We start from the raw sequence: 21,027 nt of genomic DNA, 5'->3' as shown, positions 1-21,027 counted from the left end.
CGTACGGGATCGGGATATCTGCTCGCTGGAGAGGGCGCTCTCTGGCTTAGGTTTCTGCTTCGTGTAATTTTATGATTGTTGTATGTGAATCAACCTCCAAAAACCGGACAGAAAAGGCAGTTAATTGTACCTTCAATTGTGTCATTAAACTGTGTACAACACAACCCACGGTCAACGCTACAATATATCGACTGATGGCTTATAGATGGATTGACGGGTTAGGTTTCGAATTGTACGAACGGGTAAGCGTGTGAGGTTTTTTTCTGATGTTGTCGCGACAGGTTTTAAGTAACGTATCAACTGATAATGAAATTAAGATGAAATCCCTTATTAACACAATGCTATGCTGTTTTACACCCTTGAAAATTTGCGGTGCGACTACCATTAAAATAAGAGAGTGCCACCTATTGGTTAACAAAAGCGTCAAACTAACTCTAAACGGAATGAGATGTATAGGCCTACCAACATTCGAATCACCACAATAGTTTAAAGGAACATGTTGCCTTGGATCGGATGAGTTGGTCTATTAAAAGCGTTTAAAACCGTTTGTTATGAAATGCATATGGTTAGAAAGATGTTTTAAATGTAGAATATAATGATCCACACAAGTATCACTCGAAATTGCACGGTTTTCCTTTTACGTCGCGAACTATCACGGTCGGCCATTTATGGGAGTCAAAATTTTGACTCCCATAAATGGCCGACCGTGTTAGTCGAAAGGGTAAAAAGAAAACCACGCAGTTTTGAGGCATATTTGTGTAGATCATTGTATTCTACTTTTACAATATCTTTCTAACCATATACATTTTACAACAAACGGTTACAGAACGCTTTTCAAATACCAACTCGACCGATCCAAGGCAACGTGTTCCTTTAAAGCAATGCCTTTTTACAACCTTTAAATTTGCATTGCGACTACCATTTTAGTAAAAGAGCGCCATCGATTGCAAAGTCAAGTAATATTTCAGTACTGGTCTAGCCACGGATTACAGCATACACCAAGCAGCCTGGCTGATCATCTGCATTTATGTCTCCAGCCTTTACATCGTAGAGCCTACACTGACCAGAAGTCATGACGTAGTCGAAAGACCAACACTCGTTATTAATCTTACAACGCATGAAACATTGCATAGGTGACTTCATGTGAGAGACCGACAGAGGGCGTGGGTCGACAATACATTTCCCTTCGAAAAGCAATGAGGATAAGACCATACCAGCAACGGGGAATGGCTTGACCATGGTCGCCGCACCTAAACGTAGATAAACCAAAATGATCGAGAAAGGGACAATGCACAAAAATAAAAATACACGAGTGCACAGCTAGACGTTTATGGTTCCTTTTGAGGCTCTTGTCTATTCTACACTTATTTTTTTTGTACACTTATTTTTTTGTTAGAACAAGCGAACCACTATTATTTGTTAACATAGCTAGAACTGGCGTGAAAGAACTCGCAAAAAACACAATTATTCAAAGCAACAACAAAAAAGTGCATGTCTTGTGACACTAAGCACACCAACTCGTTAAATTAAACGGTACGCAATACCAACACAAATATCTCACATTAAAATAAAATTATGTTCTTACTTGTTGTTTGGATACAGTCTTCCATGGGTTGCTCTTCAACAGTCACCTCGCACAGTGCTAGACTTTTACTGTCTGGTTCATGATCTTCGTCGTCTACACTGACGTACTGGGCAATGACGGGCGGGTTACACAATATCGTTGTATGTCCCCCAGGGATCGATGCTTGGTCTTGTGTCACTGGTAACCCACACGCGGCATTGTTGAAAATGTCAGGCTCCTTGCCTGCTCTCACGATGGCCCCAGACAAGCGCCCATCTGTCAGTGGAAAGAAGATTTGCACTTTAACTCAAAGGCAATAGACGAGAGATCAGATTTCATTATAAAAGATTGCAGAAAGTAAATGAATTGAATTCAAATATGAACCTTTATTTATAAGTTTGGAAACAGCAGGATAAACAGCATTGAATTGTAGAATAAGAACTACTAACTGTACGGTAAAAAAAAAACACCAAAATTAAACAAAGAAGCTAGGGGGACAGGCAGCTCCAATTATTAGCAATACTTAGCCTAAAATAATGCATAACGATTGAACGAAGTAGACAAGGGGACTAGTGTTACAAACAAACCAATTTTAGAAATAACAATAAAAAAAACGAAAAGATAACAATGGAATACTTGATTTCGCTTCAATTTCAACACACTGAAAAGGTGACAAAACTTATTTGATGAATGTTTCGGGCGGCGATGGTTATTTGATAACCCTTAAATCAGAAGAGTGTGCACAAACTTATGCCCCGATAAGGTTTAGAAACAGTTTTTGTGGCTTGTTCAATGATAGTATAACATTTCACAAAGCACGCCCTAAACATTCAAATAGTACTCTGGATTGTCGTCAGACATGACTAAATTCCCATTGTTTTAATATTTCAGCCCTTGTTTTACTCATTTTTATAAAAGAAAATACAGCACCTCATCATATAATATTTTAAGGGAAGCTTTCTACTATCATATTATCTTCAAACTGTGTAAGTTTAATCTACATTATTTGTGGACGTTGTGTTTTTTTGTCCTACACAAAATACATAATATCATAAAGGTTGCACTAAAAATGAAGAAGACGAATGTTTCTTACTACAGCAATCTCCTCTGTTGACAAGGGTGATACAACCGAGGCAGTGGTTTGCTCCCAGGTCCACCTTCCACCACGGATGTAGATTTTGCTCTAAAATATTATGAACACATGAGTGTTTTGCATTGTATTAAATTCAAAGAGTGAAAGACGACGGTGTTTCCATGTCTTGGTGTACAAAAAAATGGGCAGTGACTTAGCAATTGCGGGGCAGCTACCAGTGTCCCAGGGTTCTGCTACCGGAATTGTTGTACCCCAATAGGAAAATAACATGAACTTATTCAAAAGAGGGCGCTATCTCGCACGTATTCGAACTTCCGGGACCAATATAGTTCCAACCACACGAAGTTTACGTCATAGCTTTAGTTTAGCGTAGTTTATGACATTGACAATAACAACAAACTGTAGGGGTATATTAGTTGTTGGGAGTGGGCTAGTAAAACCAATGTTCCAACAGTAGGTCGAAGCAGCTAATTAGCTGAAAATACACTATCAAGCTACTAAACACTTACGGGTGTGAGAGCATTTGAACTCTAGTACACTTGTTCCTTCGTCACCATCTATCACTAGATCCGCTGAAAGACTAACCCCTTTGTGCACGTAAGTCGATACCTGGGTGGCTTGCATGCCATGAAGGTTCAAAACTGAAAGTATGACACGTAGATATTGGAAAACATAACCGTATGGGTAAAACATGGGCTAGCCCATAATAACGGAAAAATTTGCATTGGCCCATATAATGTGTCAAACTGGAAAAGACTAACTCCGAGGTGTTGTTGGTAAATCGAAACCTTGGTGGCTTGCATTTCTTCAAGATTTAGAACTGAAAAGTTGACACTTCAACACAAAATGTTCAAAGCCCTAGAAAAAAAAATTCTCATCGGTATTGTGTAACCAATTTGATTGGTCAAGACTTATGCCGTAAAGCACCATTCAAAGCACCAGTATAATATTGGGATAACAAAAAGAGGATTTAAAAGAGAACTATATAACTATAACCATATATGGAAATTTGCATCGAGGATAACAACTATTAATTGTGGTTTTATCCACGTAGGCCCTACACGGTATATGAGTACTTTACCGAGTCTAGGAAAACGAAATCAAATATTACTCGGGGTGGGATTGGAAACCACGACTTTTGCAATTCAAGAGCAGTGTCTAGACAGCCGTCATTTCTCAGTAGCAAGAGGTGGAGTGGATACTGAGTCCTTCTCGCCGAAAATCACAACAATTATGAGTAACGTTACTGTGGTATAGTTTCTCATATTCAAATTCCTGGCGTAAAAATTGTTTTACATAACCACATCATAATTAGGTGTGAAACGCTTCTGAAAATGCCTTTTTATACAATCGACAGCTGTTGTAGCTCCTAACTTAAGGTTTTCATTGCCAGTAAACTTAAGATAGATGACCAAATGTAAACCACCAAGACTTTTGCAATTTAAGAGTTAGACAGTCGACATTTATCGTTAGCTATAGAGGCAGAGAGGATAATTATTGGTCCTTCTGAGTATAAACTTGAACACGAAACACGCATTTTAAAACTGTTAAAACAGTTTTTCAGTCGAGCCGAGTGCAATTTAATTTAATCTACATTATTGCAACGTTTGCGCATTAGACATCAAGGTGAAATGAAATATTTAAAAGCAAAGTATAGACGCTGTGACCTATGTTTACGTTTAAACCGCCCTCTGTTGAAAAAAAAACTCTGTATACGTCATGTTTCGCCGGGCAAAAAGACACGTAGTCATGGTAAGATTGCATACACTCTAGCTGGCTGCCAAAAACACAAAGGTTTTGCCCGGCGGTATGCGCGCGAATCATGTTATGGTTTCCGTGTGACGTCAGAGATCACATCGTATATACCTTCTATTTTTGAAATCCTATGTAGATATATACGATAAAACTAACATCTGAATTTTAAATTTCAAAGATTGGCCACGTTTTTAAGATAGCGCCGAAAATCTGGAGTGAATATTTTAGTCCATGCAGGAAGATAAATCCCTGATAGGAACACACAACAACTATGAGTAACGTTACTGTGGTAAAGTTTCTCATATTCAAATTCCTGACGTAAAAAATGTTATCATTTTACATAACCACTTAATAATTCGCTGGAAACGTTTCTGAAACTGCCTTTTTGTTTTCCTTTTTTTTACAATCGACAGCTGCTGTAGCTCCTAACTAAAGGTTTTCATTGCCAGTAACTTTAAGATAGTTTACTTTAATGTAAACATCCGCCTTGAATAATGAATAAAAGAATGAATAAATGAAAGAATGTTTGTATGAGTACATAAATTGCAAGGTAATGGTTTGAAGGGTAGGTTTAAAGGCTGGACGCTATTGGTAATTACTCAAAATACTTATAAGCGTAAAACCTTACTTGCTAACGAGTAAATGAAGAAAGGTTGAAAGGTTGATAGGATAACACATTTTGAAAAAAACGGCTCCCTCTGAATTAACGTAGTTTTCGAGAAAGAAGGAACTTTCCAGGAATTTGATTTCGAGACCAGAGTTAGAATTTGAGGGTTTTTTTTCTTTCTTTTTTTTTTTTTTTTTTTTTTTCTTTCATTATAGTCTCGCAACTTCGACGACCAATCGAGCTCAATTTTTCACAGGTTTGTTATTGTATGCATATGTTGAGATACACCAAGTGAGAAGACTGGTCTTATACAATTACCAATTAGTGTCCAATGTCTTTAAAATAACCAGTAGCCCTTTATAAGGAGGGCAAAACACAGCGGTCTCTTGTCTTCTTTAGAGCACAAACACAGGTTTGTACCCGTACACAGGTTATTTGTCAAAATTTAGTCTGCGTCTAAAATAGTTGTGTAACACTTACCAGTGAGATCGAGGCACCAGCAGGAAAGCTGGTGAAACCACACGAGGATTCCGACGAGAAATTTTTTTTTTTAATCTGACCAGATCTTTGCAATTTTCTTTAACGATTTATAAGCATGTATTAAAACAACGAGTTGTAGAAAAAATTGGACTAGGTGTTGAACTTGCATAAGAATATACTTCTAAAGTATTTCATAGGTCATTTAAACCATGTTAAAGGCCGGCACTGGACACGTTTGGTAATTGTATTCTCACCTGGTGTATCCCAACATATGCACAAAACAACAAGCCTGTGAAAATTTTGACTCAATGGCCATCGAAGTTGCAATAAAATGATGAAAGAAAAAACACCTTTGTTGTTCAAAATAATGTGCTTTCATATAGGAATAAAAGGCTTCTTATCTGACCAGCAGTCTTTTATTATTTTAGTGAGAAATTACCTCTTTCTCAAAAACTACGTTACGTCAGAGGGAGCTTCTTTGTTGAGTAATTCATTTATTACTCAACAAAGAAGCATAACAAATACGTTTTTTCCGAACGTTTTTCTGCCCGTCAGATTGACATTTTGCCATTGTTGAACTTGACTGAATGATTGATATTGACAGACGAGGTTTATAGCTCATAATGCTACTATGCTTAAACTGAACGAGTCAGACTGCTCACCAAGGTGATTTGTTTATCCTGCTTGTATCCATGGCAATGGTACAGATCGTGCTCAATTTTAGTCCTTGGAATAATTTGGTCCATTTTTTATATTATTTTGCTTAATATCATCCTGCATTACAATAAAATATAACGACTGGGTTTTCTGAGTAAAATGGTTATCTTTTGATTGGAGCACTATTGTAGCACTGATTGGAGCACTATTGCTTTATTTAGGTCAGTTAATAGGGGAATCAATGTGTTGTGAAGAGGTTTTCAACTAGTGGTTTAATCTCAACAAGGCCTGACTCTTGATAGTTTTTACCGAGACGAAGTCGAGGTAAATTATCAAGAACCAGGCCTCGGCGGGTTTAAACCACTAGTTGAAAACCGATTCAACACACTTTGATTCCCACCCATAAATACCTTTTCGGTCAAAAACATCAACACTTTTTTCTTTCAACACAACACCCCTCCAGCTATGAAATGGTAAAGCCCTCCGCCGCCCTCGGGTAAACAACTCCTTATAAGGGAATGCTGTGCGCGTCGCGCGTATCGCGTGATGTGGCACAACTGTTTCAGCCGTTGCTCTCAACCATATGAATGAAGAAATTGTCTTATAAGAACAGGTGCAAGCTCGCGTGTCATGCCCATGTTCCAACACTTTTTACTGGTCATAAAACCATAGAGCTATATATATATATATATATAGCTCTATGCGTAAAACAAATGTTTATACACACCCACGTGACGCGCTCTCCACCAATAGGAACAGCGAAACTGTCTGAGGTATTTATAATAGGGAGTTAACAGAGCAAAGTCGATTGATTGTTCTAACCCCGGCTTGTTAACATTTTGATTAAGTAATTTCTGTCAGAAATTAACCCGAAACTTTAAATTCGCGCATACAGTAATGGGAGATTAAGTGTTAAACAAAAGTGGTGCGTTAGATTTTTTTTTCTCAAATTATATGGGCCCACTTGCTTGAGGGAAGGTACATGCACTTTAGACCAACAACATTAACCATCACCTCTCTGTTTCCACCACGAAAAGAGTGCGTTATCATTTAAAAGCACAAGAGCCCGCATAGCATTAGACTAGGTTTCAAGTTTGCGATTGTAGCTTTTAGTCTAACCGAAAGATAATTTGTTGAGTATTTGAATGTAGCCATAATATTGATATTGGTCTCCATTTGAGTTTACGTAGGTGTGGTTGACCGTAGGCATATTATAGCTGATTTAGTCATGCAATAATCTGATGATAAAACGCACGTCACGGAGGTAGCGCTGGCAAGGACTTTGCCGAATAAAGGAAAGCACACACGATTAATTAAGGCAATTAGGATTTAGCGTAGCCAAATGTCCTTGATGACCAAGAATCGTGGTACAGATAAACTGATGCCAGCTATTAGGCCTACTCAAGGGGCTAACAACAACTAACGAGTATAATGTTCCATCCTCTTTAGTTGTGTGCGTTTAGATGGTTGATTTCGAGACCTCAAATTCTAAATCTGAAGTCTCGAAGTCAAAATCGTGGAACTGGTGGAACATTACCTGTTTCTCGAAAACTATGTCACTTCAGAGGGAGCCGTTTCTCACAACGTTTTATACCATCACTCTCTCCCCATTACTAGTCACCAAGTAAGGTTTTATGCTAATGATTATTTTGAGTAATTACCAATAGTGTCCAATGCCTTTAAATCTTTAGACATACTAATGCAAATTTTAACGCAAATTGCCAAGTACCTACTACACAATGTGATATACTCAGCATCCAAATTAGACTTACAGTAAGATTGGTATAGCAATGATAAGCAATTGGGCCTGCAGTAAGAATTTTGTTGGATTTGAACGCCAGAGTTTTGTTGGTTGTTCCACATTCCTATGATTGAGTTTGGTTTAATACCTTTATTGCCCTTTATTGCACAACAATGAAAATACATAGTGGTGCAAAAGCTGAACATGCACGCAGATCAATAGTTGCCTGTTTGTGAATAAATAGTTGTGCGCGCATTGCACTACTCTGTCAATGTTTTAAAGTATGTTAGAAAAAGAAATAACATTAATATGGGAGAAAAGAGGGGTGAAAGGGAGTTTGCTAGACATTCAACAAAATAACTACAACTTATTCAGCAAATATTATTTTCCACGCCTGAAAAAAACAGAAAAACTGTTTACTAAAAAATAATGATAAACATAATATTGGACCTAAGTGTGACCCCGCCCCCCCCCCCCCCCCCGATTCGTGGATCCGCGCCTGCTTACGGTTAGTTTGATGTTGGGCCATGAATTTAGTAATATGAATTATTTTATATTCGAAAGGACAATCTGACATTTCTGCATCAGGATAAAAACGTGAGTCAAATTTGTGTTTTGTTTTGTCCTCCGCATTTTGGTTGGCTGACTAACCGCAGCATCATGCCAGCTTGCATGGAACACACGACACGTTCCCAGTCACCCCTATGAAATGATGTAAAAATAGCACATCGCTCGTGCAGATCTGTGCACACTAACACTGGGGGAAGGGTCGATTTCGCAGAGAAAGGGGAAGCTAACGATTAGTAACAAGCTGTCAAATATCATCATGTGATTTGGTATTAAGACATCTTGCTTGGAGGTTTTTAGAGCTACTTTAGATAAATCTGAACTGGTTCTGAGTTCGGCCGTGTAGCAGGCATTTGGTGGTAGAGCGCTCCATAATAAATCCCGTTATTGAAGATGTATCATGTTGAATTATTCTACTTAATGGAAATGTATGCCTTTTTCGTGCATGGCGCATGTAAGTCTAGACCAGATTTCCAAAAAGGGCTGTAGTTAAGGAAGTGAGCGGCATTTTTGAGTAAAAGTTGCTAACATACCTGATTTAACTAATTTGGGGGTGCTGAATCCGAAAATGGTGGATACCAAGGCTCATTTTTAGTCCTTCACCCTGAAAAATCAAATTTAAAACAACACAGAAAACCTAGCAGACGACGGACTTCTCACGTGAAAATAGTCAGGTTCTGCTGTGGTTCCATATTGATGTTGTCAGGATACCATACAGGGCAGGTACCCGGGTGCAGGTCAGGTATCCGTAACAAACTTTTGAGTGTACTGGATAGATCTGCAATCAAATTGCACTTTCAGAGGGACCAACAGGTGCTTTCAATGTCATTTTGAAAGTATTTGAGTTGGGGTTTTTTTCTAGAGTTATTTATGTGTTGTTTAACATTTGTTTTTAAGGGTGAAGGACTAAAAATTAGCCTTGGTATCCATCATTTTCGGATTCAGCACCCCCAAATTAGTTAAACCGCTCGAAGTTTTTTTTTTTAAATCTGGTCTAGTTTATGTTGACACAAGTCTAATGGTGTTCCCAATAGACTGCATATCTCGCGCGTGTTAAAATTGGCACTACGTTAACATACAACCTCGTTCTCAGTGGTGTTTGATCTCACCGCGCTTTGTTTTGTTTTTGTTCGATCATTATTATCCTTAACCTACTTTTGAAGTTCAAATATTTTTAAAAGTTTAAAAAATAAAAAATTATCGTTGCGTTGCAAATATTCCACTTCCGATTCGCGTGTGACTTGCACAGTCTATTTTCGTTTCAGTGGAATTTAACATGTTAATCCCCGTAACACACGGGAAGCTACGACCGAACGCACACCATGTACCCAATCGCAAATACTCAGTAGGCCCCTAGGTACGTAAGTAATAGGCGAAGGATTAGGATGCGTATTGGTCTAGCTAGCGATCAAGTTTGATCGCTAGCTAGACCAGCATGCATCTCATCCAACAGTTAGCGCTTGCGCAATGGGTATTTGCGAATAGGTCTATGCATGTCGGATACCCTATAGTGTTGGTATGTAGGCATACGCACGTGAGTGTACACACACCATTTTTAAAGGTTTATTTGTAGTCACCCTCCACGAGCACAGAACCTCATAAAATATTTCGTCTTTTAAAAAACGTGTTTCTAATCAAGTGCCTTCTTCGAGGACGTTCAAGATTCGTGTATCAAAAGTGTGTTACTGAAACCATGACGCTGGATTGTTGTCATGGACGATTGGAAATACTTCATTGTTTAACACGTTGCCAATGGTAACAATGCGCGATGACGCGTTTCGTCATCAAGCAATCAGGGTCGATTATACTTATATATTTAACCCACCAGCTTAAAGTCTCGTCCGGTTTAACACTCAACAAATAGAATTAAAAAGACAAACTTTGATAAATCCCCCCAAAATAAAAACTCTGTTACATGTACCCTCGTATCTTAATTACAGGCACGGACACCTTCGGTAATTGTCACTTGATGTACCCCGATATTGAATTATGCATAAAATTAAAAATCTGAGATCATCTGCACTTTATTTGCCTTCGAAGTTGCAAGAGAATAGTGACAGAGAACACACCCTTGTTGCACAAAGTTGTGTTCTTTAAGTGCATAATTCAACCTATTGCTGGTCATCATCCCAATAGGTTGTTTGAACTAAAACCAATAACAATAGTGTTGTTTTTATAGCGATTGGGTATAACCCTATTGTCACGATCCATTCTGATATATATTTTTTTTATTGATGCTCTTTTTATTATTTATTCACATGCTTTTGTATTGTCTTGTATATTCTTCCAATGAGCCTTTTTTACAACCATCATATCACTTTGAAAATGGAAAAGATCCAAATGTACCCTTTAAAGGTAGGGTCGTATTCCAACCGCATCCTAAGCACATTCGCGAACGGACACCTGCCCTTAATTAAATTCTCTGATTCACATGGTTTTCGGGGGTGAACAATATAAAAAACCAATAAACTCGAAGGGAAAACTTTCTCGAAATTGTTAACAAACCATTACTTACTAGCTGCAGTGATTCTGAGTACAATTTTCTTTTTTCTTTTTTCTTTTTTGGCAGTTTAATAAATTTTACCCTCATAATAATCAGGGGCGAGCACCCCAGTAAACACGTGACCCACGAGTCCAGCGCCTATTGGTTGACGGGCATATACTGGCAGATTGTATTAAACCCACCGCGTTCAGTCTGTACTGAAAGGATATTTCAGAAACATAGCACTAGTCTATAGTGTGGTGCAAGGATGGCTCGCTGTGAGGGTATGTGGCCAGAGAAAAACCGGTTGATATTTCTCTTTGGAATCCTCGCGTGGTTTTACCCGCTATCCTGCTGGTGCCTCAATCTCACTGGTAAGTATATTAATAACGGTAAAACTAAATGGCGAACACTAATAAAGCAAACACAACATACTTTGAGGCAAAGTATACATTCAGTTTTCGGAACCGGTCATTAATGTTTTACATTATGTAAACCGTAAAACTTACATGACTTTGTCAACATTTCGTTCAAAAGGTTGCGTTTTGAGATATCGCCGAAAACCCTAAAAGCATAATGTGCACGCACGGAAATTTATCTTTAATAGGAAAACACAATGTGATTTATGAAAGTGGAATGTCTCTCAGTTTGTAAGTTTGTAATATAAACTTTAAGTGTAATTATCAAAAAGTTGATCTCCCTTGAACGAATATTTTATTGTATTGAGTCATGTTCATTTCAGCATTGGATCTCCGCGGGATGCAAGCCAGCCAGATCTCGGACTACAGAAATGTTGCATTTGCAGCTCGAGCAATTGACGGCAACACAAACACAAACTTCTTTATTGAGTCTTGCTCCACTACGGGTAAGTTTGAAGTCTAAATTAAAACTGTTTGGAAGATGCAAATTATAAATTACATTGGTGGTTAGAAGAGAGTGTAACTCGGCGCAACAAACATACGAGCCTCGCATTTTAAAACTTTGTTCGATTTTGTAATCTCCGCACACTCGTATCGTATCGTGGGTTGCCCCTAAGAACTGACGAGGGCCTAGCAAGCAATTCCGTGTTTAGAGACAACCGCAGTTGAACTGATGATTATTTATCAGCCTCGTACACGTAACATTCGTACGCGCATCTTTAGATACACAGATGCACAACCGGGTTCGAGTTGGGTAAAAAAAGACGTCTTGGTCTACTGCGCGCGCCATGCAAGCAAACGGCTTCTACACGGCCGCGGGGTGTCTAGTAAAACTATCATGTGACGCGCTCTAAACCAATGAAAAGACAGAAGTTTTGAAAGGGCCTGGTCGGACTTTGTGACATAGATGCGACTTTTTCCTTCTGTCGAATACCAACCAACTACAAAATAAACTGTCAGTGTAAATCTTTAATACATTGGTGTGGAAAGCAGTCCAAAACGAGTTTTTAACTCTCAATTTCTTCGTGGAACTTCGCTAATGCTTCAAAAGGTCAACAGATCACTTCGTGGGAACACAGTAGTCAAAACTGCGTGTTTGTTTGTGGTTATACACCATCGATACCATAAGGTTTTCAACATCACTATGTAATCCACAATTCTCTTAAATTCGTTCTTGTTGTAGGTTTCAATTCTCATCCCTGGTGGAAGGTGGACCTGGGAGCAAACCACTGCCTCGGTCGTATCACCCTTGTCAATAGAGGAGATTGCTGTAGTAAGTTCTAAAAGTTAAAGGAACACGTTGCCTTGGATCGGACGAGTTGGTATAAAAAAGCGTCTGTAACCCTTTTTTATTATAAAATGCGTATGGTTGGAAAGACGTTTAAAAAGTGGAATACAATGGGTCGTATGAATAAAAAGTAGTACTTACTTTTACTTGAAAATTTCAAGTATTTACTACCATCCATATGAATAAAAGGAAGTAAAAACTGTTACTTAAAAGTATTTACTAAAATGCTAAAAGTATCTACTTTTACCAAAAAGTAAATTCTTTTAATTTTAGCACTTACTTACTTCCATATGAATAAAACGGAGAATATACTACAAAATGCAAGTAAATACTAGTGATTTTTCAAGGTAGCTCCAGAGCTACCTTGGGCACAGACGTAAAAGGCTCGTCCGAAGAAATGACAGTGTTTATGAATGTTCCTCACAGGATAAATGTTTTAGTCCAAAGGAAAGACATCACTGAAATATTAAATAAACACATACACAGTGTTTCACAACAGAAACAATACACACAAACTCAAACTGCTTTTAATCAAACTTGTTTAAATATGCTGAGGATAAAACAAAACCGTTTGTAAAAAAAAGGTTTTGTATCATTACAGTATCATTAAAAAGATATAAAGAATTTTTTCAACTCAGAAATGAATGCCTCGATCATTAAGGCTTATTGTTCATAAAATCAGAAGAAGTAATTTTTTAAACAATTGAATGCATTTCAATAGAATGTTGTTCGTGCTATATTAAAACTTTTAAGTTTAATTTAAATAGGTATGCTCATATCCAGCTCTCATCTTCTCTATACAAGGTGTCTCAAAAAAAAGGTAATCCTACTTTAAAGGGTTTTTATGGCCAGACTATTATGTTTACCAGCAGAAAGTATGGCATCATCTTAAAGCTGAAACCTTGTGCTTTCCAATGATACATTTGGTTACATTCCAGGGTCATGCATCAGCGAGCACCATCGTCTTGAAAATGTGGTGCAAAAATGCAGTTGGTTCACTTTTAAACCCTTGTCATTCTGGCCTTCAGACAGAGTGTAAACCTCAGGTTGTCACAATGGTTCAGCTAACGGCAGAACAGAGAACATTTGTGGTCAAGAAATGGTATGCAACCAGCACTTTTTGCAGGCTACACAGGATGAATTTGGAGAAGCATTCCCAGATCGAGAACCACCAGCAAAGAAACAATCTGGGCCAATGTGAGAAAGTATGAAGCACATCAGGAACCAACCTCAATCGCAACAAAGGAAGTTCAAGAAGGCCAAGGACAGCGAGATCTCAGGAAAAAATCGCTATCCTACGACAGCAACTGATTGACCACCCACGGGAGACAAGTGCAAGACGGAATGGTGTTGGACTGAGCTACACCACTTTTAATCGGATCACTCATCTGGACCTTCACTTCCACCTGTTCCACATCTTCACATCCGTCATGAACTTCTGCTTCCTGATCTTGCAAGAAGACATACTTTCTGTGAGTGGCTTCTTGAGCGGTGTGAGAGAGATCCCAGCAAACTTCTGGTTTCATACCTTTTCTTGGCCACTCTGCTGTTATTAGCTGAACCGTTTGTGACAACCCGAGGTTTACACTCTGTCTGAAGGCCAAAATGACATGGGAACCAACTGCATTTTTGCACCACATTTTCAAGACAATGGTGCTCGCTGATGCATGACCCTGGAATGTAACCAAATGTATTATTGGAAAGCACAAGTTTTCAGCTTTAAGATGATGCCATGCTTTCTGCTGGTAAACATAATAGTCTGGCCATAAAAACCCTTTAAAGTAGGATTACCTTTTTTTTGAGACACCCTGTACAGCGCTGTCATGCACTCCAAGTTTCAAAAGCATAACAAAAACGTTTTTATTCTGTGTGTCCAGATGAGTCGTCTTCATCAAAATGTTGTCAGAATAAAAACCTCATGGCTGACTTGAAGATTTCTGTGTTTCTATTAAATCAAATGCTGCTTTGGCTGTGTGTGTGAGCGCGTACGTAGACGTGAATGGGAGTTGTAATACAAAGGAAACCTTTTGTTAAGAGCCATTCAGCCATGGTATATCAGAAGTATTTCCTCCAAAGCATTAAGTAAATACTTTGCAGTAAAAGAATAGGTTTATTAATACGGAATTCAGAAGATGCTTTTACTGAATGCTTCTACTTGGAAGTTTATGCTTTTACTTTTTGCTAGTACTTGTCAGTAAATACTACTTTTTGTTCATACGACCCATTGATCCACACAAGCTTGCCTCGAAACTGCGTGGTTTTCCTTTTACTGTGCGAATTAACACGGTCGACCATTTATGGGAGTCAACAATTTGACTCCCATAAATGGCCGACCGTGTTAGTCGACGAGGTAAAAGGAACACCGTGCAATTTCGAGGCATGTTTGTGTGGATCATTGTATTCTACTTTTACAACATCTTTCTACCCATGTGCATTTTATAAAAAAACGGTTACAAACGCTTTCCAAGGACCAACTCGACCGATCCAAGGCAACGTGTTCCTTTAATACTTTGAAACGTTTTGATAATATGACTGGCGCGATCTTGGGTTATAAAGCCGAGGTATCTGATAATCAGCGATAACTTACTGTACTTATTTAAACTTTTTTACCAAAGAGGACCTGTTCAAGTGATTATCAAAACGGAAAATGTTCAATTAAAGTGAAAGTTAGTTTGAAATGTAGTTCTCAATTGTGATATTTATCACTCGATCTTGTGCGGAGTAATACCGGCACGGCTGAAAGGGCGTTTAGGAAGGTATGCCTGGAATGAGGTGCCTGCTGACCTAGCTAGCGAACAAATTCGATCGCAAGCTAGACCAGGGCCCGATTTCATGGCTCTGCTGACCGCCGGATTCTGCGCTTACGCTCACCGTTCTCCGTTCACGCTAAAGCGCCGAATTACTATGCGTAGAATGCCTACGTGGAGTACGCACACACACACAAGCCAAAACTTCCCGCAAACTCGTGAATACGCCTGGATTAAAAGACTTTTGAACGCTAGGTGGCAGCACACCTTTAAGGTAAATGTTCATTGTTAACGTAGTTCTGAGCATGCGCACATTACCGAGAACAATGGATTTTACCTTGTAAGTCTGCTGCCACCAAGCGTCCCGAAAGTCCCCTATTCCTTGCTTCCGCGAGTGCCGATTTGGTGCTCAGAATAAGCAGAGCCATGACATTAGGCCAATGCACGACGTGATTCAACAGTCTGGCAAACGCATTCGCAATGGGTATTTTCAAAAAGGTCTACATGCACACTGACAGACTTTCTGTGACAATAAAAGTTCCATGAGTGGGTTTGTTGATGATACAAACGATGACATTTTAATATGAATACCTACATTATGCTATACTCACGAGTATTTTCTGGCAAGAGTTTTTTTTCTGTTTTTTTGCTTCGCAGACAAAAGGAACTTAAGATAATTCTGATTAGAAAAAATCCACCTAGATCTTTATCATTAACACAATCAATGATTACACTGCAATGCCTATCGGTGGTGGCTAACCCCAACGTGTCGTTTAATTTTGTGTCATGTTTGTTAATGGGGATAAATAATGTAATGTAGTGAACATCAAAACCATTAAAAACATTGGTTGTCCTAAAACTAGAAGAAGAAAAAATAAACAACCTTTACACCAACATGAAGACAATGCATCCTGAACTGAAATGAGTTTATAAGAAATGATTTTTCATTGGCAGATAATCGATTGATTGGTGCTGTCGTAAGAGCAGGCATAGAGAGCGACATTTTCAACAATGCCGCCTGTGGGTTACCAGTGACATCGGTCCAAGCATCGATCCTTGGGGCACACATACAGTTTTTGTGTGACCCTCCCGTGATTGCGCAGTACGTCAGCGTGGACGACAAAGATCATATGAATGGATATGAAAACCACCTCATAACACTGTGCGAAGTGATGGTCGAAGAGTACCCACTGGAATACTGCCCTCAATCAACAAGTAAGAAGAAAAGGAAGGGGACAAAAACTTCGAAAACAAATGAAAGTAACCCATGTTGTTTTATAATCAAGAAAAAAAAACAATTGTTTTATTCAGCACCTCATCAAGAATGGTAAACTAACTCTGTTGTGGCATTTGCTATTATTATTTGGTTAACAAAATCTTAAAATCATTGCACCATAGTTGCTTATTAAAAATCAGAGCATCAACCTCAATCTATATGAGTCTTTTGCTTTAACTTGGTTGTTTTGCTGCTGCCGGTTCGACCGATAGTTTGCTGCATTTTTTGCATTTTTGTTTGCAATCTACCAGAACACAATATTTTCGTTGCTACTATTATAAGCTGTTTGGTTTTACTTTTCAGCCATGTCTACAGCAGCAATGATCGCGGACCCGTTGGTCTCCATCACCTGCATGTCCACATTGATATTTGTGGACAAAGAAGTATCAGACGCACGCCCTCTGTCGGTCCTTCACATGAAGTCACCTATGCAATGTTTTATGCGTTGCAAGATAAATAACGAGTGTTGGTCTTTCGACTACGTCATGACTTCTGGTCAGTGCAGGCTCTACGAGGTAAAGGCTGGAGACTTGAAAGCAGATGATCAGCTAGGCTGCTTGGTGTATGCAGTAGTCCGTGGCTAGACCAGTATTGCAATATTATTATTTGACTTCGCGCTCGATGTGTTGCAAATTATTTTCATTTCAAAAGTCCTTACCCTATTTTTACTTTACGTTTTACTTTTTTTCGCATGCAAGTCGCTCTAGGTAAAGGGCTACAAGGAAGAAAACATAACATGGTTGTTCATAGAAGTTGTTTGTTCCAACTTCAACTTCACTGGATTGCTGTTTGTTATGTGTTTCATTAGTTCAGTATAAACTAAACAAAGATATTAAACCTGAGTACAGATATGTAAACAATAGTTAATACGCAAATTGAAATGCGTTGTGGCTTGGATGTAACTCTAAATAGTTTGATTTACCCCGGAATACTTCAATACTGCAGTAAAACACAGTAGTGGGCCTCAGGAAAATGCCAACAATTTCCACCCACAAACGAAAGTAAACAAATTTGTTTCATTTGTTGCTCTATAGATGACACACTACAACTCTAAAACGTTATTTCACTTTGATGCACAAACTTCTCGCCTCAATTATTTTTGTAAAATGTGTATCAATAAATAATTGAGCAGTGCTGGAGTGATTACGCACTACAATTCCAGAACGTTATTTCACTTTGATGCACACACTTCTCGCGTCAGTTATTTGTTAAATTTCTATCAATAAATTGAGTTGTGCAGAAGTGAACCAACTGACACATCACCGTACATTTATTGATGTCAGTTCGCTCTCCACTTGCCGAGGTATATTTGACTCAAGGACCACTTAATCAATAATGAACTCAACACGTGCTATAAACGATAAGTTTACCAACATGTTGTTTCGCCTACTTTTCTAATTTGTATCTGGTAGCCAAACCCCATCAAAAAGGTTCCCAGTAAAAAGCTTCCCTATCTTCAAAAAGGTTACCTACCTAACATGCCTACACCGGCATGTGCAGAAGGGTTTTGGTATAAGGGAATAAATAACAATGTGCTTGGCCGGTTTTAAACACTCTGTTAATACCGGTTGCAGTATGGATGCGATAATTACCCGAGCCGGATTCAGTAGCTAAAGACTGTTGAAACAGTAACAGTACACACAACCCTAGCGCAACAGACAAAGTTTTTGAAACAAATATTTCAAACATCGAATTTTCAACTGTCAAAGTGTCTGTAATTGCATTATTATTATTATTTTTTTTTACGTTTTTTAACAACAGGGCATTTTTGAATGGGAATAAAAGAGTATAGTGACTCGTTCTTAAACGTCCGTTTAAAACCTTGCAGGGTCGTTGCCGTGCGCTAAATGCCCTCGCCTTCGTCTCGGGCCTTTATCACACGGCAATCCGACCCTGCCGGCTTTAAACGGCCGTGTAAGAACTCGTCGCTACCCTTTTATTCCCTTAATTAAATTGTGGTACATACAATATACTGTGTTTACCAACAATTCGTATTAATTTTCTACATAGACTTTATTTCCCAACCGGCAATTATGTTTGTCCCGTTTTCAATAATATTGAAAAAAGAAATATTATTTCTTTTTTCAAAGAGAGAAAATTATGAGTTGTTTTTGGCCCCTGTCTTTATCCATTATTAACAAAAGAAAGGAACTGATTCATTGCAAGTGTAACATGAGCTATTTAGTAGATGATGAACCTCGTTGGTTGAAGAGAATATTATCGGAGTGACTGAGTACGCTCCGCAGCGTCACGCACACACACACGCACACGCACAGACGCCATCATGTAGGTCAGATACTTGAGCCATAGAACTTATGCATTGACGTCATCCAGCGGCCATCTAAGTGGGAAAACGGTGACGAAACAATCGAAACGCACAGATTTGTATGCGCGGCGCACAGGATTGGCCAATGAACAACCTCCTTTTGACCTCTAGGTGAGGGCGCCCTACTGAAATGACGTCATGTGCATAAGGTCTATTGATATCTACTAATTTACTTTTGAGCCGCGTGACGTCACATTCAATACAGTCTATACAGGAGAAGGCCCTTAATTTTGTTTCGTTTGGTTAAGGTTTCCTGCCATAATTTGCGGGTGTACTTTTGTCCCTTATTATATATAGGAAACATTCCTTGTTTTGTATACGTTTAGTGACATGGCCTGCGAACATAAACAGGGCATAATGGTATTTTAGACCCTGGTAAATTGTAAATCAATGAAGGGCCAAAAAATTGGTCTCGAGCATTTACAAAAGAAAACTCAAAACTGTGTTGTGTTTATTCAAGAGACATGAGTACCTTATTAAAAGACAAGTTCACTATATCGTCAAGCGGACTACAACAAGTTTCAGGTCTACCATTTGTGACCAAAAGATAGACCTAGTGTCAAATTGGAGTCGTGCTTATTTTGTAACTTGATTGCCTGTTTATTTCGTGCCTTTGTGCGATATTTTACCTGAGGTGTGTGTGACTCTTAATATGGCAACATCATTAAAGGAACACGTTGCCTTGGATCGGACGAGTTGGTCTACGAGTTGGAGTCGTGCTTATTTTGTAACTTGATTACCCGTTTATTTCGTGCCTTTGTGCGATATTTTACCTGAGGTGTGTGTGACTCATAATATGGCAACATCATTAGAGGAACACGTTGCCTTGGATCGGACGAGTTGGTCTATAAAAAAAACGTTTGAAACCGTTTGTTATGAAATGTATATGGTTGGAAAGATGTTTTAAAAGTAGAATATAATGATCCACACAAGTATCACTCAAAATTGCACGGTTTTCATTTTACGTCGCGAATAAACACGGTCGGCCATTTGTGGATGGCCGACCGTGTTAGTCGACGAGGTAAAACGAAAACCACGCAATTTTTGGGGCATATTTGTGTAGATCATTGTATTCTACTTTTACAACATCTTTCTAACCATATCAATTTTATAACAAACGCTTTCAAAGACCAACTCGACCGATCCAAAGCAACGTGTTCCTTTAAACGTGTTTCCTTCATTTTGCCACGTTCAGAACCCTTGCCTTGACCGCAATCGTTGAGTCCAAGCAATGGAAACTTGCACGCACATGTACGCGTAGACTGGGCCACTGTCTTTATCCGCAACACCTGCTATGGATCCAACCAAATTTCCACGTGATTTTCACGATAAGCAAACAACAGCTGAATGCAAGTAATAAGCAATATGCAACAGTTTAACATTTGGTTGGTAATCTTGTTTTTATCAAGTAAGAAATTTCATGCTAAGCAAATGTTTGTGCTTACAGGCTTTATGAAATTGGGCCATGTATTCTAAATTGTTGTATCCCTGGTTGGTAATCTTGTTTTTATCAAGTAAGAAATTTCATGCTAAGCAAATGTTTGTGCTTACAGGCTTTATGAAATTGGGCCATGTATTCTAAATTGTTGTATCTCTGCAGATGCATATTATATAAATTAACAAATCTGTAAAAACTTTGACCCAATTGGTCATCGAAGTTGTAAAAGAAAATTAAAAGAAAACGAAACATTCTTGTTGCACAATTAAGATGTATAATAAAAGGCTTCAAGCATGTGAGGTCTTTTAATATTTACTGAGATATTCATTTTGTTCAACAGTGCAGTACAACCGGCTCAGAAAACTATTGTTTATAGTCTCTGTTGTATTTTTACTCTAGGACTTTTCTCTTGGATGTTTGAATTTAATTTATTGTATCTCTAACGCAGGTCAGCCTTTTGGATGCAAAGTTTGATTTTTAATAAACGAAACAAAAAGGGAAAAAAGGAACGTCAAAAGAATCCTCGATAGTCATTATAAAGCTAATGAAGCTAATGATGATGAAATTATTTAGCTCTTACCCCAACA

The 21,027-nt window shown here is 38.5% G+C and overlaps 2 protein-coding genes across 2 annotated transcripts; one reads left to right on the top strand and one right to left on the bottom strand.

The window, feature by feature from the left end:
- Positions 1 to 975: 975 nt before the first annotated feature.
- LOC139947370 (uncharacterized) lies at positions 976 to 5,560 on the bottom strand (the record flags this gene model as incomplete). Its single annotated transcript, XM_071945266.1, has 5 exons — positions 976 to 1,250; positions 1,586 to 1,840; positions 2,658 to 2,747; positions 3,167 to 3,298; positions 5,500 to 5,560. Coding segments are annotated over 5 exons (813 nt in total), but the record flags the coding sequence as incomplete, so codon positions are not given.
- A 5,654-nt stretch (positions 5,561 to 11,214) lies between these two features.
- Positions 11,215 to 17,260, top strand: LOC139947576 (uncharacterized). The gene is made up of 5 exons (XM_071945517.1): positions 11,215 to 11,320; positions 11,689 to 11,811; positions 12,549 to 12,638; positions 16,355 to 16,615; positions 16,992 to 17,260. Exons 1-5 carry the CDS (start codon positions 11,215 to 11,217, stop codon positions 17,258 to 17,260), a joined length of 849 nt encoding a protein of 282 aa, XP_071801618.1.
- Positions 17,261 to 21,027: the final 3,767 nt, after the last annotated feature.

This window comes from Asterias amurensis, chromosome 14 (genome assembly GCF_032118995.1).
Source record: "Asterias amurensis chromosome 14, ASM3211899v1".
Lineage (NCBI taxonomy): Eukaryota > Metazoa > Echinodermata > Asteroidea > Forcipulatida > Asteriidae > Asterias > Asterias amurensis.
Note: the sequence above shows the minus strand (reverse complement) of the source record. Positions and strands in the feature narration are given on the sequence as shown.